We start from the raw sequence: 26,897 nt of genomic DNA, 5'->3' as shown, positions 1-26,897 counted from the left end.
AATTCATACCAAATGTGATAATAATATCATAATAGAGAAATACCCTTTGCCATTGGCCCTTTGAATCGTGTATGCATGTGCAAATAATTTTCTGTCTTTTATTTCCATTTTAGGATCCTTTTTGAATAATATGTAATTTCTCAACCACACCCTTAAATTAAATATCTTGTCTATCTCAGGTGGCATGTGATGTGTCTTGCCATTTTATTCGCTGATTTGAAAAATGAAACCAATGACGGTTTAATTTTATCGTAAGGTTTTTTCATGTCTTTCGATAATATTATCATGTTTTTCATGAATGCTAGACCAAATTTTTACTTTCAGTACTTGATTATTAAAATGGCACCTCTATATTTGCCCATGATATATTTGTTCATTCTTTTGGCATAATTCTGCAGGATCAAGAATGGCAGCAGATTTGGATCCATTGCATTTTGAGCTGTACTAAATGGAAGCAGATTAACTGCAGAATAAAGAAAAGTTGTCGTCTTCCTTTACTTCTTCTTTGATGTTCTCTCGTCTCCTTGTTGCTCCCTTTAAAGAAGAATCTTGACCTAAAACACAGTTAGCTTAGAACATAAGAAAGTGCAAGACATGTACTTAATAAATGTTTTTAGGTTAAGACCGGTTTAAAAAGCAACGTGGATTGGTTAATCATGACCACCTTCCCTGCCCATGTGCACCGTCTCTTATGCAAATTTTAAAAAATGCCTGAACATTTTACTTCTGTCGTCTACGATATTTCAAAGGGAAGGAAGAAAGGGTTGGCCCAGATGACATAACCCTAAGACAACGGGTCCTTGTTTGAATATGTTCAAACTTCAAACTCCATTAATTAGCTACATAGCTAATAATTAATACCCATGCTAGATACACAAGCTTTGTATTATCTCTCTTTGCCGATTTGTCTAAGGAATTATTACTTATGAGTATTAACAATCAGGAAGTCAAAACCAAATTTTAATATTTATAATTATTTATTTTATTTTTAGATTAAAATTTTTTTATAAAAGAATTAAATTCTGATAATTGAAACTAAAAATCTAATTGTTAATAAGTATTTGATATTTGCCATTTTCCTGGGGTCCTGTTACCAAATATTTGTAGTTTCGTGTATTGTTGTTATATGACTGCTCAACTAAAAGAATTAATTAGAGTAACTGTCGGGCAATGAACAATTATATCCAATCGGAATATCATTTCCTTTTTTTTTTCTTTACAATTACTAGCTCGAACCTTACTATAATTTGGTTCATTATGAATCAAATTAACATTTTCATCTCTGTTTTATTTTTAACCTTTACAAATCCGATAGTTTTTTAAAGTCTTGATTGTGATTGATGGATGCTTAACCTATTATTATCATCATTAAAAAAGGTTGTCCAGAAACGATTGGTGGAAGATAATACATAGTGAAGTTTGACGACGTTTAACCAAAGTCTTTAATTCGATTAATCAATCAATAATAAAAGTGATGATGATGATGATGGCGACTTGGCGATGAAACGAAATGGCAAATGAGAGAAGGTGGGGGCCTTTTTGCTACTTTATGTGATGAGCACCAGGACACCGTTCATGCGCCGTTTGTTTCTCTCCATTTTCAAGGTCTTTAATCAATGCATGAAGCTGTGTTCCGCTAGATCTCCGTTCCGTTTACGTCGGTGCAAGCAACATATTAAAGAAATATATTTGTCTTTTTTCCTTTTTATTTTCGAAATATTTGTCCACTTCGATAATCGCAAATGATCAACACAGCCTTTTCAAGTGCATTGCTTACAGCTTACCGCGATCCTTGGATCACGTGAAGTATGTTTAGGCCCTGTTTTCAATCAGGGTTTTTCCTACTTAGGCGTGCTCTTCAGTCTTCACCTTGATCATTTTCATGCACTTAATTCGAGCTTTGGCCAATGGATTTATATCACAGTTCTTGATTAGTCCCCAATACAGTTGAGTTGGGTATGACACCATTGAAACAAACTCAACTGAAGAATGGTTTTGCAGGGGTCATATGCTTTATTAATGTTCAACTTATTTTAGGTTGTTGCTCTTTAATTAGCTACCTAAGTGAACCCTAGCTACCAGACCTGACATGCATGAGTTGAACTTGGCAACTGCCATCCGCTTTAATTTGATAGACAATTTGGACACTTCTTACTCTCCTTTCATGTATAGCATGAATTAGTGGATAAGAATTACATGAGTTCATGGAAATGAGAGATTGATATTTCATTTTTTTTTTTTATTTGAAGAAGGGAGAATCAGAATTTTGATCTTTGAGTAAGGTGATCAAGATTAAATATTATGCAAGTAATAATAGTTTATTTTTAAACGTGTAAAAAGGATAATTAATGTGATTTTTAGGTAATGTTTCAAGAAATAAAATGTAAAATACATATTTATTTGTACCCAAAAAGAAAAATTCACTCTTTTATTTTCAGTGCTTAAATGAAACTCAATTTGCTGTCCAACAAAAATAGTACAAAGTTAAATTCATGTCCACTTGCTCTTTTCAATTTTCATCTTGCTTACGTGAGCACTTGCTTGCTGTGATGTAATATGAGGCCCACAGAGGAAATGCCATTGGACTGCACTTTTTCTTTTTTTGCGCTTTAATCCATGGGTAAGAAACTAAGAATATGAGAGGTTGGTGTTTTGTTCTTATGTTATTCTTGAATTCAAATTTGTTAGAAGATAGTGAGAAGATAAATTTTTATAAATTTATTAAATCTAATATAAATAAATTTATTTGAATCGCTTTAAAAAAAAAAAAAAAACATATTGAGTGATACCTAAAATCATTTACAGTAAAAAAAAAAAAAATCCTTTACATATTTGGAGAGGTTATACTGGATTGAGGGAGGCCTGAATTGAACCTCCAGTGGTTCCGAGCCCAATGAAATCCATTAAATTTGGTAGGCCGTGTATTCCTAACTTGTCAGACGTGGCAACTTTCAACCTAAGGCTTTCACGTGGCTCTATTCCATTGGAAAATCAATATCAATCATAAAGATGTCGGTTGCGGAGGATTATATCCAGTCGATAACAAGGCATGGCATACCTCTTCGACACACCTCTGCAAATTGCATTCTTTTGAATCCATCCATTATCTTTTGTCACGCCAAAAACATTTCAAAGAAAAATAAAAAATTAAAAGAGAATAAAAGAGGAAAAGTCAGAGAAAGACAGAGACAGAGATTATTCAGAAATTAGTTGAAGCAATGGAGAACCTGATGATTCCTAGTACTTCAAAACCTCCTGTAATAATCCCGACAAAACATGAAAATTTATCTGAATTTTCTCAAACCCCAAGGAAACTCAAATTTTCTAAAACCAAAACCATCAAAGACCAAAAAATTAACGACAACCATTTAAACTATCTTTCACGAAACGGCCGCCTAACTGAAGCTATAACCGCTCTTGATTCAGTTGCCCAAAATGGGTCCCAGGTAAGACCCAACACCTTCATTAATCTACTTCAAGCTTGTATTGATTTTGGTTCTCTAGAACTTGGTCGCAAACTCCATGCCCGAATCCATTTAGTTAAAGAAAGTGACCGGTTCGTTGAAACCAAGCTTGTTAGCATGTATGCAAAATGTGGGTCTTTTTTTGATGCTCGTAAAGTGTTTGATAAAATGAATGAAAGGAATTTGTACACTTGGTCTGCTATGATTGGTGCATGCTCCAGAGAGTCGAGATGGAAAGAAGTTGTGAAACTTTTCTTTTTGATGTTGAAAGATGGTGTTTTGCCTGATGAATTTTTGTTTCCGAAAATTTTGCAAGCTTGTGCTAATTGTGGGGATGTTAGGACTGGGAGATTGTTGCATTCTTTAGTAATTAGATTGGGGATGGTTTGTTTTACGCGAGTTAGTAATTCGGTTTTAGCTGTGTATGCAAAGTGTGGGAATTTGAGTTCTGCGAGGAGGTTTTTTGAGAACATGGATGAGAGGGATAGAGTGGCTTGGAATTCAATGATTTTGGCGTATTCTCAGAAGGGTGAGAATGATGAAGCTTATAGGTTGTTTAATGGGATGTGGGAAGATGGAATCAGCCCTTGTATTATTACATGGAATATATTGATTAATGGTTATAATCAGTCGGGGCAATGTGATGTGGCAATGGGATTGATGAAGGAGATGGAGAGTTCTAGGATAAGTCCCGATGTGTTTACTTGGACATCATTGATCTCGGGGCTTGCTCAAAATGGTAGGAATTGGCAGGCATTGTGTTTGTTTAAGGAGATGATATTGGCTGGGATCAAGCCTAATGGTGTTACTATCACTAGTGCAGTTTCTGCTTGCGCATCCTTGAGAGTATTAAAGATGGGGCTGGAAATGCATTCTGTTGCTCTTAAGATGGGTATAATTGATAATGTACTTGTTGGGAACTCCCTTATTGACATGTATGCTAAATGTGGGGAACTGGAAGCTGCAAGGCAAGTCTTTGATAAGATTGAAGAGAAAGATTTTTATTCTTGGAACTCAATGGTTGCAGGATATTGCCAAGCTGGGTACTGTGGGAAGGCTCATGAACTCTTTATGAAAATGCAAGAATCAGAAGTGAAGCCTAATGTCATTACATGGAATACAATGATCTCAGGATACATACGAAATGGAGATGAAGATCGAGCTATGGATCTTTTTCAACGGATGGAATGGGAAGGAAGGATAAGGAGAAATACAGCATCTTGGAATGCTCTTATTGCTGGTTATGTGCAACTTGGGGCAATAGACAAGGCATTTGGAGTTTTTCGGCAAATGCAATCATGCTCCATTAGTCCAAATTCGGTGACTATATTGAGTATCCTGCCTGGTTGTGCCAATTTAATTGCTGCCAAAAAGGTCAAAGAGATCCATGGCTGTGTTTTGCGTCGGAATTTAGAGTTTGTACTCTCTATTTCAAATTCTCTGATAGACACTTATGCCAAGTCAGGTAATATATTATATTCTAGAATCATATTTGATGGAATGTCAACTCAAGATATTATTTCCTGGAACTCAATAATAGGAGGTTATGTCTTGCATGGTTGTTCTGATGCTGCCCTGGATCTTTTCAATCAGATGAGAAAGTTGGGACTTAAACATAATAGAGGTACCTTTTTGAGTATTATCCTTGCACATGGTATTGCCAAAAAGGTAGATGAGGGAAAGCACATTTTTTCTAGCATCAGTGGTAACTATGAGATTATACCAGCCATAGAACATTACTCAGCTATGATAGATCTCTATGGCCGCTCTGGTCAGCTTGGGGAAGCAATGGAGTTTATTGAAGATATGCCGATAGAACCTGACTCCTCTGTTTGGACTTCCTTGCTAACTGCCTCTAGGATTCATAAGGATATTGCTTTGGCCGTCCTTGCAGGGGAACAGTTACTTGACTTGGAACCAGGAAATATTGTGGTTAACCAATTAATGTTTCAGATATATTCCTTGTGTGGGAAATTGGATGACTCTTCAAAAGTGAGAAAGCTTGAAAAAGAGAACACATTAAGAAGATCTCTTGGGCACAGCTGGATTGAAGTTAGAAATACAGTGCATACATTTGTTACTGGTGATCAGTCTAAGCCGTGCTCAAGCCTTTTGTATTCATGGGTGCAAAGCATAGCTAGAGAAGTGAACATAGATGATAATCATGGTGAGTTTTTCATTGAAGAAGAAGAGAAAGAGGAAATTGGTGGCGTCCATAGTGAAAAAATTGCATTAGCTTTTGCCTTAATTGGCTCACTTTCATCCCCTCAAAGTATAAGGATTGTTAAAAACTCTAGAATGTGTAGGAACTGCCATTTAACTGCTAAGTATATCTCCTTGAAATTTGGGTGTGAGATATATCTGAGTGATACAAAGTGCTTCCACCGTTTTAAGAATGGACACTGTTCTTGTGGAGATTATTGGTAGAGTACATATGCTGGAAATAATAATTATTTGCATAGATTCGTCTTCTAAAAAAGCACAGGAACTCCCTTGGAAACTATAACAATGTCTCTTCTCTGTGCTCGAGCACACAGGTAAAAAAAGTGCACTCAATATGATTCTGTTGATCGCTGACTTTGCCATAACATGTGCTGAGAAATTTATCATTTTTCTTTTTTTGCCCTTTAATTTGTATATCATTAATTCATTATATGTAAATAATTGGTGCAGCTTTCTCAAGAAGCCATAAGCTGATGATCAATGGAACGCTGGCCAGTGGAGAATTCAATTTATTTCACTCAGGAGTGGCTGACAATGAGATATTCTTCTATCCCATCCACGTCCCTTCTATTGGCAGGTAAAGGAATAGAACATTTACAAGGATTGTTACTTTTTGTCAGTATACATGGCACCTTTTGCATAATCCATTTTCAGAATAAATCTTCATTTTGCATGCAATTGGTTATCTCTATGTTAAAATCCTGTTCTTGTTCTTCTCACTTAAAAGCCTTTAAAGCCAATCATATTTACTTAAAAATTTGAAGTATTACTTTTGCAGAAATTTCAGGATCCTACAAGAACTTGGAACTTGAATTGCTCTTGTTTAATTACTACAGCAGAGCATATCTGCTTATGTTGTATCTTGGCAAGAGCCACCATGTAGATCTTAATAGGTACTGCACAGTGTGCACTTCGCTTCCTTGATTTACATTCAGAATGCTTTCTGTAGTGGGTTTAATGGCACCTTATTGTTGTTTAAACAGGAATCTTTTGATTGTCCTTTGGATAGGTCTTGTCAATTTTAGAGCATCTACAGTCATAAACCATTCAAGATTTGACTCTTAAAATGTTTTTATAGGACCTTCTGGACATTTCTGTCCATATTTGATAACACCAAAAAAGTGTTCTCTTGGTCTCCTATGCTTCTAATGATGAAAGATTTTCCCCCAACCGAAACAAAAACATTCCAAGAATATTTTGCTGCTTTTCTTTTTCTTCTGAGATAAGAAAAACTTGGGACTTGATTAAGAGAGTGGTGAGAGCCAGCTAATCGAGAAAGATTCTGAGTTCCACCTTAGCTGGCATTGGCAATGCACCACCTTAGCTGGCATTGGCAATGCAATCTAGCAGAAGATGCTGGTGCATAAATAACTTTATTGCAACGACCTTTTAGATGGTTTTATAAGTTTTTTTGAATAATATGAGAGCAAGCTTCTAATCAAGTCTTGCATAAACTAGCTACGCCTGTAGAAATTAGTACATAGTTTTCTTTGCGTTAAATAGCCATCAGAATTGCTGCCAATTTGCTCGCATCACCTTCATTGCAAAAGTTGAAAGCTCCTAAGGATAAGCATAATACTGTCTTTTGAAATGGAGAGAACCAAAAAAAAAAAAAAAAGAACTAAAAAAATCAAGGAATTGAGTTCAATTGCTTGATCATATGCAGCAGAAATCGGCAGCTGAACCATTAACAAGCAACAACCATGGTGCATAGATAAGTAATTTGATACATGGAAATTGTATCTCAAAATAACATTTAAAGAATTGTGTTTATGAAGATTCTATAATCGTTCTAGACATTGAAAAATAGAAGTTTTAATAAGGCGTAACATTTATGATAGCTGACGTGGGGAATATTTGATCTTAAAATGCCCCTTATAGCGAGGGAAATCTTGATTCCGAAATTTCACAATAAAAAACAGAGAAAATTATGATAATGAAAAATCTTGACCATCTCTGGATCTGAAGATTTATCGTTAGACATTAACTTGAAGGAGTCGTTGTCAATTTTTTTTTATCTAGGTACGATTGGTCACCTAAAGAATCTATCATTTTAAGAAACATCTAAGCTTAAGAGTTCCTAAAAAGAATAAGTTCAGGTCTACTAACCAAAACAAGATTCGGGAGTACGGTTACCTATGAGAAAGGTTGTAGCACCCTCACAATATTCATCGAAAGATAGTATCAGCTTAATTTTATGTTTTCCAATAAGCATTAAAAATTTATCAAATAATTAATTATTGAAAAATATTCTCAATTGATTCTAATACTTTTAGTAAAAAATTGAAAAAAATTTTTCACTTCAAGAGTATGTAAGGAGATTACTGTTTCACTTACAAAGGTTCTATCGTCGGATTATTTAACATTAAAAAAAATTCAAGAAAATAAAAAAGAAAAGAAATAAAATAAAAAAAATGATTCAGCTTTAGATATAAATCTTTTTCTTTTTAAAAACTCATTGTTTTTGTACAAAAAAAATTGATACTTTCAACTTTTTCTCAAAATATTTTTTTTCTGAAACTTTAATTTCGAAGAAAATTGATACTTTCAACTTTTCCTAAAAAAAAAACTTTTTTTTTTAGAAAATTATTTTCAAGGAAAATTGATATTTTCAACTTTTTCTCAAAAATATTTTTTAGAAAACTTATTTTCAAGGAAAATTAATACTTTCAACTTTTCCTCAAAAATATTTTTTTGAAATTTTATTTAAAGAAAATCATTTAAAAAAATAAAATAAAAATAAAAAATAAAATAAGAAATACTAAATAATTCTAATATAATCAATAAATAATAATAATAATAATAAATATATATATAAAAACAAAAAAAAAACTTTTTAAACGGCTCGGCTCGGTTGGAAAACGGTTTGGTTCAAGATAGAAAGAGCGGCTCGAAGACGTGGCTCGACTCAGTTGAGCTCCAGGGTCGGCTAGCACTCGGGTCACAGAGTCAAACACGGGTTGGCGCTCAAGTCGGGTCGCTCGATTTCAAAACGCGCGGATTTTTTGATAATAGTAACGTCAAAACGATGTCATTTTCAGCAAGTATAAAAGGCTCTAACCTTTGTTTTTCAGCAGATCATTTTTTTTCTCTCTCTTCTCCTTTTTTTCTCTCTTTCTCTCTCTAAACAATCTCAGATTCCGATTGAATTTCTATCAAAATCTAGAAAAAGTCACTGAAATCTTCAAATTTGACTGAAAACTCGTCGAAAAATTCAAAGTTTGTCGAAAAATTTTGTCGGATTCTGAAAAATTTTCAAAAATTTTCCAGAAAAAAAGGCCAAAAATTTGAAAAAAAAAATTTCACCAATTCCTAAAGTTGTTCTAACGCATCATAACCTTTTTTTAGCTTCTGTTTCCTCTTTGTGTGTTTTCTGTCTCTTTCTCGTATGCTTCAGCACCTATTTATAGGGATTGATCATAAGAGTTTCTGATCAATTCCAATTCCTTTTAGGATTTGGATTCAATCTTTGAATCCAAACCCAACTCTGTCAGCCCCAAATTCACATCAGAATTTTAATTTTTTCTGATCCTAATCCCAATCGAAAATCAATCAAGAAAAAAAGATAAAATAAAAAATATATATTAATAGATAAATAATAATAGATGAATAGATAAATAATAATAATAAAAAATATATTAACAGATAAATAATAAAATATGTTAATAGATAAATAATAATAAAAAATTATATATTAATAAATAATAATAATAATAATAAATAAAATAAAATAAAAAATACAAATAAAAATAACAATGCAAATGGGTTTACCCATTTGGATCAGACCCAATTGATCCGGGCTTGGATCAAATTCGGTGTCTACAGCTGCCCTTCTTTGCACATTTTCTGTGAAACAAAAATTACGCAAAGACATAAACACCCATTCAAGACTCCACTTGACCTTTTTCTTTTTTTCGCTTTTTGTTTGTGTTAAAATTTTGATTAAAGCCCTTCTAAGCAGAAGCTCAACGACTTTGAGAAAACATAAACAAAGCTCCTTTAATCAGAGGCTCAACAACTTTGAAAATAAATGGCTCATCTAATCAGAGGCTCAATGACTTTGAAAAATAAATGGCTCCTCTAATAAGAGGCTCAACGATTTTTGAAAAGTAAATTGCTCCTCTAATCAAAGGCTCAACGACTTGAAAAAATAAAAGGCTCATCTAATCAGAAGCTCAACAACTTTTGGAAAGTAAATTGCTCCTCTAATCAGAGGCTCAACGACTTTGAAAAATAAAAGGCTCCTCTAATCAGAGGCTCAACGACTTTTGAAAAGTAAATGCTCATTGACGATCATGTCTAAAGGAGTTAAAAATCGTGTTTGAAGAAATTTTAGAAAATTATGCCCAAAGGTCTTACGAATAAACCCTGATACCGAGAGATACCCTATTTCAAGGATTAGAAACTTATATGACAAGTTTTTTTTCAAATTTGAAAATGTCTTCACATCTGTCTTCTCTCTATGGGATTTTGGAATACCTCTGCTTCTTGAATTTATGCACTATATTTTCTTGAATGTAGTATATGCTATGCAATGCGTGTGAAATTCAATGCATGCTATGCAAATGTTGGCTAATTAATTCCTATTTAATTGTGGTACTCAAGTTTCTCAAGCTCTTTTCTTGGACCTCGAACCTTTGATTCTTCAAAGACCAAGTTACGCTATTCTTCTAAGATCGAGTCAGTGTAATTCTAAATCATCCCTTTCATTTAGTTCTCACATTCTTTCTGTAAGAAATCTCTTTCCAAATCCAATGTTCTTATCAGGAATTGAACGTCTCGATTATGCCTTTATCACTCTTAACTTCTTCAATGTAATGTAAAAATCTTTCATGCCATTATCCATTTATCAATCATTATTTCAAACTCAAAAAGTAAGAATGCATTTGCACATTTCTTTCATTGTAGGGTATTAAGAAGGAAAGAATAAGAATGGTTGGGAAACAATCAACAAAAGAGGCACACAAAGAGTGAAATAGAATGTCTTTTATTAACAAAATATTGGTAAACTTTGATCAAGAAAGAATTACAAGGATAAGTATGACGAGACAATGTCCAAAAATGAACAATCGGATAATCATGATAACACATCTCAAGATTTTTCTAAAAATCTAACCATCTGATGCATTTAACACTTAGAGCTCTTTCGAATTTGTTAGCTTTCATGCCAATGAACTTTCAGACTTGATGCTGTATCTTCTCTATCTAAGTTGCCTTTTTAAGTTTTTAACTTAGATAAACCCCTATGACTCAAACCGTCCTTTTAGGGTTTTCGCCTTGAGTCCTTATTTTTCATTCATTTTTTTTAATTTTTTTTAATTTTTTATAATTTCATTTTTTTTTCAAGCATAATATTTTTTCACAGCATCAGAATTTATAAGATGGGATAAATCATTTTCATCCATCTCAGTCAGTATCAGTACTCCACTCGAGAAAACTCGTTTCACCACTTACGGCCCTTCCCAATTCGAAGTCTATTTTTTTTTATTATCGTGTTGGGTTGAGAGGATTCTCTTCAAGATCAACTCTCCTTCTTGAAAGCAACGGGGTCGAATCTTTTTGTCATGAGCCTTCATCATTCTTTGTTGATATAACTGACCATGGCATAATGCAGTCAATCTCTTTTTTTCTATGAAATTTAACTATTCATAACGTTCTCTAATCCATTCAGTTTTTTCCAATCCAACTTCTTTTAAAACCTTCAAGGATGGGATCTTCACTTTCACTGGTAGTACAGCTTTCATCCCATAAACAAAAAAAAATGAGGTTGCCCTAGTAGAGGTGCGCACTGACGTTCGATATGCATGCAGTGCAAATGGTAACTTCTCATGCCAATCTTTATAAGTCTCGATCATCTTCTCAAGAATTCTTTTTATGTTATTGTTGGCTGCCTCAACTGCCCCATTCATTTTCTGACGGTATGGTATCGAGTTATGATACTTGATCTTGTATTGAGTACATATTTCTTGCATCATCTTATTATTTAGATTATTGGCATTGTCTGAAATAATTTTTTTCGAAAGTTCATATCTACAGATGATCTCTCTCTTTATGAACTTACAAACCACAGATCATGTTACATTTGCATATGATGCTGCCTCCATCCATTTTGTAAAGTAATCTATCATCACAAAAATAAATCTATGCCCATTAGAAGCCTTTGGGGTGATAAAACCAATAACATCCATGCCCTACATTGAGAATGACCAAGGTGGTGTCAAAACATGTAAAGCAAATGACGAAGCATGGATCTTATCAGCATATATCTGGCATTTATGGTATTTACGAGCATAGTCAATGCAATCACTCTTCATTGTCCACCAGTAGTATCATGCTATCATGATCTATCTCACCATCATATGTCCACTGACATGTGCCTCACATATTTTATCATGTACCTCTTCAATGATTTTTCTTGCTTCAACCTTACTTACGCATCTTAGTAATATTTGATCCTAATTTTTTTGTACAGAACATCCCCATCTAGGAAAAAGTTCATAGTTAATTTCGGATAACCCTTTTATCATTCTTTGTTGCTTGAACTGGGTATTGCTGATCCTTAATATATTGTAAGATATCATAATACAAGGCTTCCCATCTTCTTCTTCTTCTATATTGGAGCAATGAGCTGGTATATCATTAACATCTAACTTGATGGGCTGAATGTCAGTATTATCATTAATTCGAATCATTGCAGTCAAAGTAGTCAATGCATCGACAATTAGATTCTTTTTTCGAGGTAAATGATCAAACTGGATATCTTCAAATTATTTTATCAACTCTAAAATATACTTATGATATGGAACAAGTTTTGAATCTCTCATCTCTCATCTCCTTTCAACTAATATATAACAGAGCTGAGTCTTCAAATACTTTTAATGCTTTCACTCTTCTATCTATAGCAACTTGTAAGCCTATGACACATGCTTCATATTCAGCGATGTTATTTGTGCAATTGAAATTTAACGTCACTGTTGCAAGATAGTATTGTTCTTCTGGAGATATCAGAATCGCCTCAATTTCATGTCCTAAGGCATTGGCAGCTCCATCAAAATACATTCTCTAACACTTTTTTTCATACTTCTTCTTCTCCAGTTAGGAAATAGTCATTAGATATTCATCAAAAAATTTAAATCTCATTGGTTCATATTTTTTAGTAGCATGATTTACGAGAAACTTCGTTATAGCACCCAATTTTATTATTTTTTGGCTTACATATATAATATCATATTCTGAGAGTATTACTTGTCATCTAACAATTCTTTCAGATAAAGAAGGCTTATCGAAGATGTATTTAATTGGATCCAATTTTGTTATGAGCCATGTGATATGATAGAGCATATACTGTCTGAGTTTTTTGACAGTTCATGCTAATGTACAACATATTTTCTCCAATGAGGAATACTTTGATTCATATTTTATGAATTTTTTACTCAGATAGTAAATAGCTCTCTCCTTTCGGTTAGACTCATCTTGTTGTCCCAACACACATCCCATTAAACTTTCATTCACTGTCAAGTATATAATTAAAGGTTTTTCTGAAACAGGTGGTACCAACATTGGAGGGTTTGACAAGTATTACTTAATTTTATCAAAAGCCATTTGACATTCCTCATTTCATTTTTCAAGATTATTCTTACGGAAAAGCTTAAATATGAGATCACATTTGTAAGTGAGTTGAGAGATGAACCGAGAAATGTAATTCAGTTTTCTCAGAAACCTCAAACTTTTCAGCTTAAATATGACCTGTATCTTGTCTGGATCGACTTTAATTCCTCTTTCACTGATCACAAAGCCTAGTAACTTCCCTGACTTTATCCCAAAGGTGCATTTGGTTGGGTTTAACTTGAGCTGGAATCTTCTCAACCTCTCAAATAACTTTTTGAGGCTGGTGACATGATCTTCATTCTTACAAGATTTTGTAATCATATCGTCTACATACACTTCAATCTTTTTGTGCATCATGTCACGAAAGAACGTCACCATAGCCCTTTGGTATATTGCTCCAGCATTCTTTAACCCAAAAGACATAATTTTGTAACAAAAAATCCCTCACATAGTCACGAAAGTGGTCTTTTTCATATCATCTGCAGTCATTTTTATCTGATTATACCTTGAAAACCCATCCATAAAAGAAAAAATTGAATGCCTGGTCGTGTTATCTGCCAGTATGTCAATGTGAGGTAAATGAAAGTTATCTTTTGGGCTAGCCCTATTCAAATCACGATAGTCTACACATATTTGTACCTTTTCATCTTTTTTAAAAATTGGTACTATATTAGCTACCCACTTTAGATACTTAGCCACTTGTAGAAAACCCATATCAAATTGTTTCTTCACCTTTTTCTTAATCTTTAGTAGCATTTCAGGCTTCATTCGTCTCAATTTCTGCTGGACTGGCTTACATTCTAGCTTTAGGGGTAATCCGTGCTCTATTATCTCCGTGCTCAACCTTGACATATCCTGATAAGATTAAGCAAACACATCTATGATTTTTGAAGTAAATTTGTCAAACGTTGCCTATCTCCTGATGAAAGTGAAGTGTCAATTTTGACATCTTTCTTATTCTTTTCATCTCTCAGATTCACTAAGTCAACTATCTCCTGATGAGGCTTAATTAGCTTATTTTCTTGTTCAATCAATCTCATTGGGTTCGGAGGCATAACATATTTCTCAAAATTTTCTTCGTTGTCAGGTTCATCAGTGTTAATTGAATTTTTAAAACTAACCTCTTGATTGTTATCATAATTATTTTCATGTTCATTTAAGGACCTGAAATTGAATGAAATAAGATATGTTGGTAAGATGTGTTTGAAAAAATGACAATAATGAAGATACAAAAAGAAATGAATGAAAATGCATCCTTCCTAATCTTTATTAGAATAATAAAAATAAATGGCCCAAACAAGAAAGATCACCCCAATGCCTTAGAAAATAACTATTGGGATGTACAATTACATTGAATTAGTTTTAAAGGTCAAAGGCATTTCTATGGCACTCCAATTATTTAGCTCATAATCTGACGGACAAAGGCGGACCCACCCTTCTTGATTAAACTTGATTTCATCTTCAATAGCATTGATGGTTAACTAGACAAAAGCTCTTTCTATATTTTTTCTTGTATTTGGGTACATGAATCCTTCAGGTCTGAAAGTCTCGTACAGGTGTGGGATAATCATTAGTCTTGTTGTTTTACCTGTTGGCCTTCTCTTGATCTTCCATTCTGTTACTTCATAGCCTAGGCCTAGACTTTCACTATTGTCTACCACTGTTGAGGGTTCCCTTACTCCTTGTAAGTTTTTGTCCAGCCCTAATCCTGGATACTAGCCTTTATTAATGACTTGGCTCATCACTATCCTTAAAAAATATTGAATTTTACACCCTTCACCTATAGAATTAACTAGTTCAAAAGATCGATAGGAGCATTCTATTGCTTCTTCTGCAGCCTTTACATACGGAGCATTCAACAGTTGGGTCACTAACATGTCTTTTTCTCCAGTTACCACCATCAATTGACCTTTTACATTAAACTTGATCTTTTGGTGCAAGGTAGAGGACACAGCACCTGCCATATGAATCCATGACTTTTTCAATAGACAGCTGTAAGATGGAGAAATATCCATCACTTGAAACTTCACTTTTAATTTGTAAAGGTATCTCGATATCTCTTAGGACTTTTCTTCTGGTCCCATTAAAAGCTCTCACGATTATTTGACTGCCTTTCATATGAGAGTAGTAAATGGGTAACCTTGTCAAAGTTGACATAGGCATGACGTTGATAGCGAAGCTATTATAAATAAAGACCTTGGCTATGATATGGCTCTTGCACTTGATCGTGATATGTAAAGCCTTGGCATTTCCCTTTTCCTTCGAGAAAATCTCATCATCACTGAATGAAATGTAATTCAACATGACTAGATTTTCAGTCAGGTGGTTCACATATTCAACCAATACATTATATGTCACATATGCTTGGTTCAATACTTTCAGCAGGGCATTTCGATATGGTTTCGAATTCAATAGCAGTGATAATAATGAGATTCATGTTGGCATCTTATTCAACTATTCAACAACTGAATATTGACTATATTTTATCAACTTAAAAAATTCACAAGCCTCTTTTTCTGACATCGACTTCGGGCGATCTTCTTCAAGTTCTACTTCAGGGTTATTTCATCCTTCTCTTACCTTGGCTTTCTCTCTTCTAACCTTCTCTAATATTTTTAGAGTGTAACATCTTTCATTTCGGGTAATACCTCATACACCAGTTATATTGGAGGTGTCAACTTTAGAGACATCTCCTTCTTATCCCTGAACTACTATATCGCAGTCATATTTTAAAGGTACAGCTTTATCATCCTTATATAGGAATGGAGTCAAAACTTTAAAAGTTACCGGCCTGAGAATGAGTTTATCTAGGACTGACTTTAGCTTATTCTCATAATGAATCATCATTGACTTTGGAAACAACTTTGCAGGCTTATTAGTCATGGATACTTCAACACTTTTTAAGTCTTCTCCCTTTTCGTAGACCTCCATTTGGATGAATCCAAGAGCTTTTACACCTCTTGGTGAAATTGCTCACAAGTTTTGATAGAGTGACCCATTGCCCCACTATGATATTTACAACTAATGCCTACTATATATACTCTATAATAATTGTACGGACTTACTAGTTGTATCATGTCAGCTTTTCACAAAATATCAAACAGCTGACTGAGATGTGTCTTAATATTTATCACTTCTTTCTTCAAATGACACTTCTGTTCTTCACTCAAAGCATTCACATTATGATTAGGCAAATGATTGTCACTAACATTTGGTACAGTCACCCCTCATGTATCAAAGCTAATCATTTCATTCTTGATCAATCGTTGCATTTTGTGTTTCAAGATGTGTAATTTTCAGTGGAGTGATCGACAATCCTATAGTGATAGTCACAATAGGCTGTGGGATCATACCACTTAAGATAAAGTGGCTTGAGGGGCATTAATTTACTAAGAGTAATCGGATGACTGTTGTAAAGCTCACGATATAATTCTGTATAGGTCATTAAGATTGGGCCAAATACAAGTTTTTTACGAGTAGTTCATTGCTCCCGTGAACCACCCATTGGGCTAGTTGGATGGGTCTGAGACCTTGAGGTAGGTTGAGTGTTAGGATTGTATATGGCATTCTGGGACCTAACAGAAGGTTGACATGTTTGGGGGTAGAATGACTGTAAGATGGGTTGGTATGGATAAGGAGAGGTGTTATTCACAACAAGATAATATGAGGGGTATCCTTATGATGGATAGGGTTGATAACCTCTGAATTGTTACCTATCAAAGTTCACAGCCTGAGCTTCAATTTTTTTTTTTAGGCTTTTTTGTTGGATGCTTCACCTTCTTCTAACTTGCCATTCTTGATGGTACTCTCAATAATTTCTCTTAAAATTACTATATCAGTAAAATTTTTGATTGTATTTTCTATCATTTTTTCATAATATGGAGGTTTCAAAGTGCTAACAAACAGCACTGTAGTCTCTTTCTCAGTCAGAAGAGGTTGTACCTAAGAAGCTACATCCTTCCATCTCTAGGTGTATTTCTTGAAAGACTCATTTACTTTTTTTTTCAAGTTTTGTAAAAATAAACGATCAGGAGCTAGATCTATAATATATCGATACTGACTGATGAAATCATAAGTTATATCGCTTCAAGAACGAATACGAATTTTATCCAGCTGGACATACCACTTGACAGTAGAACCTATAAGGCTATCTTGAAAAACATGCATTAATAATTTTTCATTATGGGCATGGGCTGCCATCTTTCGGTAATACATTACGACATGAGTTTTTGGGCACTTCGTACCATCATATTTTTCAAATTTTGATACTTTAAACTTTGGTGAAATGATTACATCTGAGACTAAGCATAGCCCAACAGCATCAACAGAACCATAAAATCCAATCCCTTCTACAGCCCATAACCTTTGTTCAAGCATACTAATCTTTGGATCTTCCTGAGACTCTGTCACCTTTGCTTTTTCTTTCTCATTCTTTGTAAAGTCATCTAGATCAAGAATTAGTTCTACTGTCTTTTCAGCAAAGAGATGATTTACATAGCTATGGTAATACCTTGGATTCGAAGTTGATGGTATTTTAGGGTATACAGGATATGAGAATTGTTGTGACGAAATATCCTGTGTGGGCTGAGCTTGTTGTGGATTAAAACTTGGAGGATACAAAGGGTCGGCCACTTCTTATGATGGGAAGCCTTGTTGGCTTGTATTTTTTTCTAGTCTTTTTTTCTTGTTCAGCTTATTGAGAGCATCTAGAATTTTGCTCAACTCATTCTCAATATTTTTCTGTGCTTTCTCTAACTTGTCAAATTTGTGAGAATTTTTTTGCTCCATTTGTCTGGCTCTGGCTCTTGTGTTATATCGATAGATAGGGTTCTTGCTAGATGGAGCTATCCTTGAACCTTGAATACCATATCTTAGAATTAGCAAATTTATATGACTATCTCATGGTTATTTTGTTAAGTGTAATGAGTGAGAATGTAATGAATGAAAATGCAGGTATGCAAAGAACATTTGTCTTAAGACGGTATTTAACTAAAAGATTTCATTTATTCCAAAGAACTTTTATTTACATTGAGTTTATCATCCTAGAGTTATAACCATAAAATTGTTTGATTTGCTCATATTGAGCCTTAGCTTCTTCGATGAAGTTCAATAGACGCTGTCTATGTTCTCTTACTGGGGCCACCATTTGTTTTAATGCCTCTGCATCTTCTACCATCTATCTTGCCTTACATATCCCTTTACAAATTTGAATTGCTAGGTGCTCAATGTACTTTTATCTTTCTAAGTTCTCTCTTTTACCACATCAGACTTGGTATGATAACTCTCTATGCTCTCTAACCAATGCAACAATATTGTCTTCTTGTTCATTCAATTTTTGTCTCAACCTGATTAGGTAGCTATTCAACATGTTATTCTCTGTCTGTACTTGGGTACTTTCTTCTTCTAATTCAACATATTCTTATTTCAATCTTGCATTCTCTTCAGTCAGCTCAACAATGGTTATCTCTTTGGCCCTTTCTCTCACACATAACCTCTTATGTTCTTGGTGTAGCTCTGCTAAGTCTTCAATAGCTGTATCATGTTTTCTAGCAATCTTGCAAACTCTGGCTTCATGTCTTTCAGCTCTATCTTTCCACTGATCTTTTTCTTCTCGAAGCTTCTGGATTTTTTGCTTTAACTTATCCTTTTCATACTCAAACTCTTTGGTCGCAAGTTCTAATTCTGATGGTGTCTCTTTAAGCTTTCCTCCTGTTGGCGGTTGAAAGCTTTCATAAGTGAATATCATTTTTTGTCTTCGTTTTGCTCTCCAAGGTAAATATCCTAGAGTGACTTTATCAGTAAACGATTCAGAATTCACTCTTTGAGGGGTTTTTCCATGCTTTAATCATCTCATTAATCCTCTGAAATACTTTTGGCTCGTTGTAAGAACTGATGAAGCCCATGCGTCATAGGAATGAACTTTTCTGCCCCGAACTATCTTCTCACTAGGAGTGGTGCATAATTTATCGCTCCCCATAAATCCAAAAGTGAGACCACTGTATTATCCCCACACTGATACAACATAGGTTCACGATTCATCCACAGGATCAACATCTTACTTCGACATTGGTCAATTTTTGTAGGAAAGCTATCCATTCTTTTTTAGACTTTTGTTCTGACTATCCACTTTTGTAGAATTCCTTGATCGAAGCTTGATTACGGACATAAAGCTTCGAGAAAGCATCTTTTCTCCATTCGAAGTAGCTTTTCATCCATAAGTATAATAACTGTATGTAGCCTATAAAATGCCCTCCATTCTGATGACAGTAACTCAAAGATCTGGTAGTCTCTACTAATATTACCGTTGAAGGGTTACAATCATTGATTACACTCTCGAAGAAGTCAACCACCGCTATCTCAATATAACCCAAAACCTTTGAAAATATCACCATTCCATATATAGCTAAAGCAAATACATCTAACCCCTATTTTTCGTTGGCATGTTGCACTAAAAACTCATGAAAAAACTTTCACGGTAGGGAAATCTGTTCTTGTTTTTTCTTTGTATGAGAATCCATAGCTTCTTTATCTATCCCTATGAGTTGAGCCAAACCCTTACGAAATCTTGACTTATGTTTTTTAACATATATCTTATTAGGAGTCCTGAGATGCAAACCCAATAAAGTCAAATATTCTTCGATGGTTGGTGTCATATCAACTTCATTGAAGATGAAACACTTGTATGCAGGATCTCATAATTATGCCGTAGCTCTGATTAGTTGATCGTCGATAATTACTATGAGAAAGTGTGCTATATGCCCATGTCTTTGGCAAAACTTCTCTTGTTTAGCTGGGCCCATCTTCTTTCATATATCAACCAATTCTTTTAGATTATTTTGTTTGAAGGGGATAGATGTTTCTTGAGACAGGGTAGAATCGTAGTGGAGTGGTAAATAATCCCCCATCTTCAGTTGAATCTTTTCTGACTGGACCCTTACTTCGTTGGGTGACTCGCAAGGAGCTAATACAGATGAAAAATAAACTAGTCGTTTTGTGGAGTCCATAAAATTTTTTTGTTAAAGACCGTCTTTCAAGCAAATGTTTTTTATGCAACTTTATGATATGAGCATGAACCAATACAAAAGAATGAGAGAAAATGTTAGTATACCCAAAATAAAAGAATAAATAAATAACTAAGTAAATTAAAACATCACACAGAATAAGAGGAATGAACCCTATGCTTTTGGTCAATTCTAAAAGGGAAAGATGATGGCTCTATCTATAGGTTAAGCACTCTTAAGGTCCACTATATGTGATTTGAGGTTAAAGTCTAAAGGTTTTCAAATTGCTTCTTACATCATGGTCTATCACAGACTAGTAAGGCACCCTAATCCTCACCCATTACAGGCTACAAGTGAAAAATATTCAATTTGAATGGGAGTATTTCGCTAGTCACTGCGGAGGCATTAAACCTCACGAAAGCAATATGTACTTTACTCTCTCTTAGAGGAACGGAGCTCGGGTATAGAGCTCATGTTATGCATATGCATATGAATGACATAATTAATAAAGCAAATAAACATGAATGAAAAAAATCTATACAAAAAGGTTCAATTTTATTAGGCTTTTGGATAACACAAATTTATTTGCTGATCTGACTCTTAGATGTCTCTAACGGAGTCACCAAACTGTCATAACATCTAGATCCGGGGATCCATCGCTAGACATTGACTTGAAGGAGTCGCCACCAATCTTTTTTATCTAGGTGCGATTGGTCACTTAAGGAACTTATCCTTTTAAGGAACACCTAAGCCTAAGAGTCTCTAAAAGAATAGGTTCAGGTCTACCAACCCGAACAGGGTTCGAGAGTACGATTACGTGTGAGAAAGGTTGTAGCACCCTCACAACGCCCATCGAAAGATTGTACCAGCTTAATTTTGTGTTATCCAATAAGCCTTAAAATTTTATTAAGTAATTAATTATTGAAAATTATTCTCAATTGACTCTAATACTTTTAGCAAAAAATTAAAAAAATTCTCTCACCTCAAGAGTATGCAAGGAAACTATTATTTCACTTGTAGAGGCTCTATCGTCGGATTATTTAACATTAAAAAAAATTCAAGAAAATAAAAAAAAAAAGAAATAAAATAAAAAAATGATTCAGCTTTAGAAATAAATCATTTTCTCTTTAAAAACTCACTGCTTTTGTACAAAAAAAATTGATACTTTCAACTTTTTTCGAAAATATTTTTTTTTGAAACTTTAATTTCGAGAAAAATTGATATTTTCAATTTTTCCTCAAAAATATTTTTTAGAAAACTTATTTTCAAGGAAAATTGATTATTTCAAATTTTTCTCAAAAATATTTTTTGAAATTTTATTTAAAGAAAATCATTTAATAAAATAAAATAAAATAAAAATAAAAAATAAAATAAGAAATACTAAATAATTCTAATCTAATCAATAAATAATAATAATAAATATATATAAACAAAAAAAAAAACCTTTTGAACAGCTCGGCTCAAGATAGAAAGGGCGGCTCGAAGACGCGACTCAGCTCAACTGGGCTCCAGGGGTCGGCTAGCGCTCGGGTCACACGCGGGTCAAACGCAGGTTGGAGCTCGGATCGAGTCGTCCAATTTCAAAACGCGCAAATCTTTTAGGAATAGTAACGCCAAAATGACGTCGTTTTCAGCAAGTATAAAAAGCTCTAATCTCTATTTTTTAGTAGACCGTTTCTTTCCCTCTCTCTCTTCTCTCTCTAAACAATCCCAGATTCAGGTTGAATTTCTATCAGAATCTGAAAAAAAGTCACCGAAATCTTTAAATCTGGTCGAAAAACTCGTTTAAAAATTCAAAGTTTGTCGAAAAATTTTGTTGGATTCTGAAAAATTTTCAAAAATTTTTCAGAAAAAAACGCCAAAAATTCGAAGAAAAAAATTTCCACAAATTCCTAAAGCTATTCTAACGCACCAGAATCTTTTTTTAGCTTCTGTTTCCTCTCCGTGTGTTTTTTTGTCTCTTTCTCATATGCTTCAATACCTATTTATAAAGATTGGTCAAAAGAGTTTCTGATTAATCTCAATTCTCTCTGAGATTTGAATTTAATCTTTGAATCTAATTTCAACTCTACTAGCTCTAAATTCACGTCAGAATTTCAATTTTTTTTATCCTAATCTCAATCGAGAATCAATCAAGAAAAAAAGATAAAATAAAAAATATATATTAATAGATAAATAATAATATATGAATAGATAAATAATAATAATAATATATATTAACAGATAAATAATAAAATATATTAATAGATAAATAATAATAAAATAATTATATATTAATAAATAATAATAATAATAATAATAATAATTAAAAATTAAAAATAAAAATAACAATACAAATGAATTTATCCATTTGAATCAAGTCCTATTGATTTGAACCTTGATCAAATTAGATGTCTGCATTCACAAAAGATGGAATTTCTCTCAGCAAAAGATAAGAGCTTTGTTTTATCGAGGCGCTATATTTTTTTGTGGATCTGATTCCTTTCCTTTGAATAGTTTCCCTTCAAAGTGGAAAACAGAATAAGCTTCTTTCTGCGCTGTTTGAAAGCTACATTTTCTTCATAATATTTAACTCGGAAACACCTTTTTTGTGCTCATAAATTCAAATCATATCTACTAGCTACTTTGAGCAGTTCTAAACCAACTTCTTACGCCCGTTCTCGCACCTGAATTTGCCAACTCTTTGCTCCTTGCTTGAGAAATGGTAACCATTATTTAATTTGGTTTTAGTATTTGTTTTCAATTTATTGATTTTCTGGTTAGTTAATTCTCCTGGTGAATGATGTTGCCAGAGTCTTGAGGACGATAAGAAACCAGTATCAGTTGGGCCATGGGGAGGCCAAGGCGGGTCCTCTTGGGATGATGGAATATACTCCAGGGTAAGGCAATTGCTGATAGTTCATGGAGCTTGCATTGATTCTATCCAGATTGAATATGATAACAAAGGGAAGTCTATTTGGTCAAGGAAGCATGGGGGGGATGGAGGCTCAAAGACAGATAAGGTTAGTTTCACTTATATGTGTTACCATATGTGGTTCTCAAAGTAATGCCATACAAAAACTGATATTCTGTAATCATCTGAAGTTTAGGCTGATTGCTTTATGCTATTTGCTATGTTCTTTTAGCTTTTCCTTCGGATTTCTGGACAATCTTGAAATGCATAGAATTCATTAAAGTCTGTTTTGAAGTTCAGTATTGAGTGGTAGAACTTCTCTTAGATTGTTATATATATATTTGACAGCCTAATTCACTTAGCTGATATTGATTGTGTAATTTAAATTCTTTTAGGTCAAACTTGATTATCCAGATGAGTTTCTTACTTCAGTCCACGGATACTATGGGAGCCTAAATGAACGGGGACCAATTCTTGTTCGATCGCTCACTTTCCATAGCAACAGGAAAACATATGGACCCTATGGTATTGAACAAGGAACTAGTTTCTCAATGACCAGGGGCGAGATTGTTGGATTTCATGGCAAGTGTGGTTGGTATTTGGATGCAATTGGAGTTTATTCAAAGCCTACCTTAAAACTAAACCCCTCAAAGACAATTATTCATGCCCAAAGTTTTGTTCCTAATGGGCCTGAGAGAGGTGGCTTTTCAGTGATCCAGGGAAGTGTTGGAGAAAGCTACGATATAGTTCTGGCTGTAAGACAGCGGGATGCATTTGGGAATCCCCTGCCAAGGGAGCTCTCAAGGCAAACCTCTAGTAGCTCTCACGATTCAAGTGATGTAGAAGCCAAAAGCAAGGTATAAGAAATAAATCTCCTCTTGTTTTCCCTTTTGTATTTGTGATCTAAGTTCTCGTTTGCCGCATGTTTAAGGTTTCATTTCAGACTCCTGAGAAAGTACCTTCAAAAGTACCGGCGGGAGTGATAACTTATGGACCCTGGGGTGGCAATGGTGGAGCCAAGTTTGATGATGGAACCTATACCGGTATAAGGCAAATTACTTTATCACGCAATGTTGGAATTGTATCAATAAAGGTTTGCTATGATCGCGATGGACAAGCAGTATGGGGAAGCAAACATGGAGGGACTGGAGGATTCAAAACTGACAGGGTGAGCCTAGCTTTCTTTATAGAATTCATATTAATGTTGCTTGTTTTTTAGCTAGTCTAGAAGCAATTTCATTTACTGTGTTTTATGGACTCTCTTGCATTTTCTGCAGATAATGTTTGATTACCCATCAGAAATTTTGACACACATCACAGGGACATTCGGGCCTTTAATGTACATGGGGCCTAATGTGATTAAATCACTTACATTCTGCACCAACAAAGGAAAACATGGGCCATATGGAGATGAGCAAGGACCCTCTTTCACGAACAAAATGAATGAAGGCAAGATTGTTGGTTTCCATGGCAAAGAGGGTTTATTCCTGGATGCTGTTGGTGTGCACGTAATGGAAGGGAAAGTACCACCTCCGAAACCATCTTTTTCCCAGGCAATCATCCAAAGTGAAAGGCCTATAGCTGAGATAGATAATTCTCCATGGTCTAACAAACTAGTACTAGCAAGGCAAGGACTGGTTGAAGAGGTAATTCATTTGTTTCATTCTAAATATGTCTTGTTATACTCGAAAATGAAATGTGTAACATATAATTTGGATTAATATTTCTCAGGTTGCTTGTGGTGTGATAAAAGAACCAGCACCATGCGGTCCTGGTCCTTGGGGTGGGGATGGAGGGAGAGCATGGGACGATGGAGTATATTCTGGGATTAAGCAAATATTTATCACCAAATCTGAAGTTATTTGCTCAATTCAGATCGAGTATGATCGGAATGGACAATCTGTTTGGTCTGTAAAACATGGAGGTCATGGAGGAACTGCCACACATCGGGTAATTAACGTCTTAATAACCAACTCCAAACTTAACTTGGGCTATTTTTTACTGACCATAATCTTGATTATGCAGGTAAAATTGGATTACCCGCACGAGGTACTCATTTGCGTATCCGGCTATTATGGCTCCATAAATAATGATGAGAAGTCCAACGTTATAAGGTCATTAACATTTTATAGCAGCAGAGGAAAGTATGGACCATTTGGTGAGGAGACAGGCACGTATTTCACATCAACCACAACAGAGGGTAAGGTAGTCGGATTCCATGGGAGGAGCAGCTCTTACTTGGATGCTATTGGAGTTCATATGCAGCACTGGCTAGGAAATCAAAGAACCTCAAGGTTGTCCCGCTTCAAAATTTTTAGTTGAATGTTGGTGTTTTTTTGGTATGATAATTCAGATAAAATTGATAGCAATAATGAATTGTAATCTCTATTCTAAGTGGATCAGATACATGAAGTGGTGGCCCCAAAAAAAAAAAAGATAAACGAGGTGATGTGCTAAATGTTTCTGAATTAACCGCATCCTAAAAGCGGTAAATATAGACGTCGGCCTTGGATTTAACTAGTACTACTTCAAATCGAGTAAAAATTGAGTTTGGATTATTTTAAATTTAGATTATTTCTTATTCAAATTATTTTAAATTACAATTTTTAAATTTAACTCTCAAATTATGTGAGTTTAAATCATCTATTTGAATCATTCAAATTCAAATTATTTAGTTTTAAATTAAATCAATAAAATTTTAATTATTTCGAACCGATTTACGAATCGATCAAATTTGCATCATTTAGATTCAGATAATTTAGGTTTTGGATGGACAAATTTGAACGGTTGAAATTTTTTTAATCAAATTAAATTCGATCAAGTTTTTCGAATTCGATTGCAACAGTTTAACAGGCCATAAATCAGATTTAACGAATGCATAGAAAGAAACCCGGTGGAATTGCCTACAGCAAAACTATATATGGGCTTGTTGGGCTAAAAATCTAACTCGAGCGGCCCCATTCTTGACTTCTTTAAAAGCCTGCTAAGATAAGATATTTGTACAAGAAGCAACGAGACTGCCTAACATGGACCTGAAAACATACAAATCCAAAAATGGCAACCAAAACCAAATATAGCAAATATATATACACAAGAATCTGTTCGTTACGTACAAGTGATCAAATCCTTTTATGTGCATCGAATGAGCATGTATTTTAGAGAGCTTTCTTCTTCGTAGGGTATCCCAATTATTTGTGCAACCATGCATCCTATCCTGAGTCTGTATGTATATATATAATTGCTGGCCATATATGTATAGAGAATATTTTCTCTAGCTAATGCCCCAAAAAAGAAGAAAAAAAACAGAGACAGACAGCTAATCTTCCCGCAATCTTCGCTTTGTTACATCACTATATTAATTACATAGAAAAAAAAAATACTAGTCTTTAGTCATCCATAATAACAAGTCATGCAAGGAAATGTATGTGTTATACAGTTTAAAGAACAAAATTTTTGAATTTCGAGCTTAGCATAATTATTGGTTCATATAATAATTTTTAAAAGGTAGATATCCAATAAGATTGAAGTCCAAATTCAAGTATTTATAACTTTTTTTTATTTTTAAGTTGTGATCTCTTATGAACAAATTCAATATGAAATGATTAATTAGATTATTATGATTTGAGAAGATTAATTTAGTTTGTCTATGTTTGTAGGGGTATATCATATGCAAATTATGTTATTTGTCCATATAAAGCCGAGACATCT

General features: G+C 34.1%; 2 protein-coding genes across 4 annotated transcripts; both read left to right on the top strand.

The window, feature by feature from the left end:
- Positions 1 to 3,028: 3,028 nt before the first annotated feature.
- Positions 3,029 to 6,738, top strand: LOC111312759 (Pentatricopeptide repeat (PPR-like) superfamily protein). Of its 2 annotated transcripts, XM_022913342.2 has the most exons (4): positions 3,073 to 6,001; positions 6,138 to 6,264; positions 6,466 to 6,580; positions 6,671 to 6,738. In XM_022913342.2, exon 1 carries the CDS (start codon positions 3,219 to 3,221, stop codon positions 5,889 to 5,891), a length of 2,673 nt encoding a protein of 890 aa, XP_022769077.2. In that variant the 5' UTR covers positions 3,073 to 3,218; the 3' UTR covers positions 5,892 to 6,001; positions 6,138 to 6,264; positions 6,466 to 6,580; positions 6,671 to 6,738. The 2 variants fall into 2 exon arrangements, with proteins under 2 accessions (XP_022769076.2, XP_022769077.2); XM_022913341.2 differs by having other exon boundaries at positions 3,029 to 6,001; positions 6,466 to 6,687.
- A 15,907-nt stretch (positions 6,739 to 22,645) lies between these two features.
- Positions 22,646 to 25,758, top strand: LOC111312760 (Mannose-binding lectin superfamily protein). 2 transcript variants are annotated; one of them, XM_022913344.2, is made up of 7 exons: positions 22,646 to 23,000; positions 23,089 to 23,298; positions 23,585 to 24,046; positions 24,121 to 24,357; positions 24,467 to 24,835; positions 24,921 to 25,139; positions 25,215 to 25,758. In XM_022913344.2, exons 1-7 carry the CDS (start codon positions 22,998 to 23,000, stop codon positions 25,509 to 25,511), a joined length of 1,797 nt encoding a protein of 598 aa, XP_022769079.2. In that variant the 5' UTR covers positions 22,646 to 22,997; the 3' UTR covers positions 25,512 to 25,758. The 2 variants fall into 2 exon arrangements, with proteins under 2 accessions (XP_022769079.2, XP_022769080.2); XM_022913345.2 differs by having other exon boundaries at positions 22,662 to 23,000; positions 24,133 to 24,357.
- The last annotated feature ends 1,139 nt before the right edge of the window (positions 25,759 to 26,897 follow it).

This window comes from Durio zibethinus, chromosome 1 (genome assembly GCF_047325235.1).
Source record: "Durio zibethinus cultivar Kanyao isolate XHJ-2024 chromosome 1, ASM4732523v1, whole genome shotgun sequence".
Taxonomy (NCBI): domain Eukaryota; kingdom Viridiplantae; phylum Streptophyta; class Magnoliopsida; order Malvales; family Malvaceae; genus Durio; species Durio zibethinus.
The sequence above is the reverse complement of the archived record's forward strand: the minus strand, read 5'-3'. Positions and strand labels throughout refer to the sequence as shown.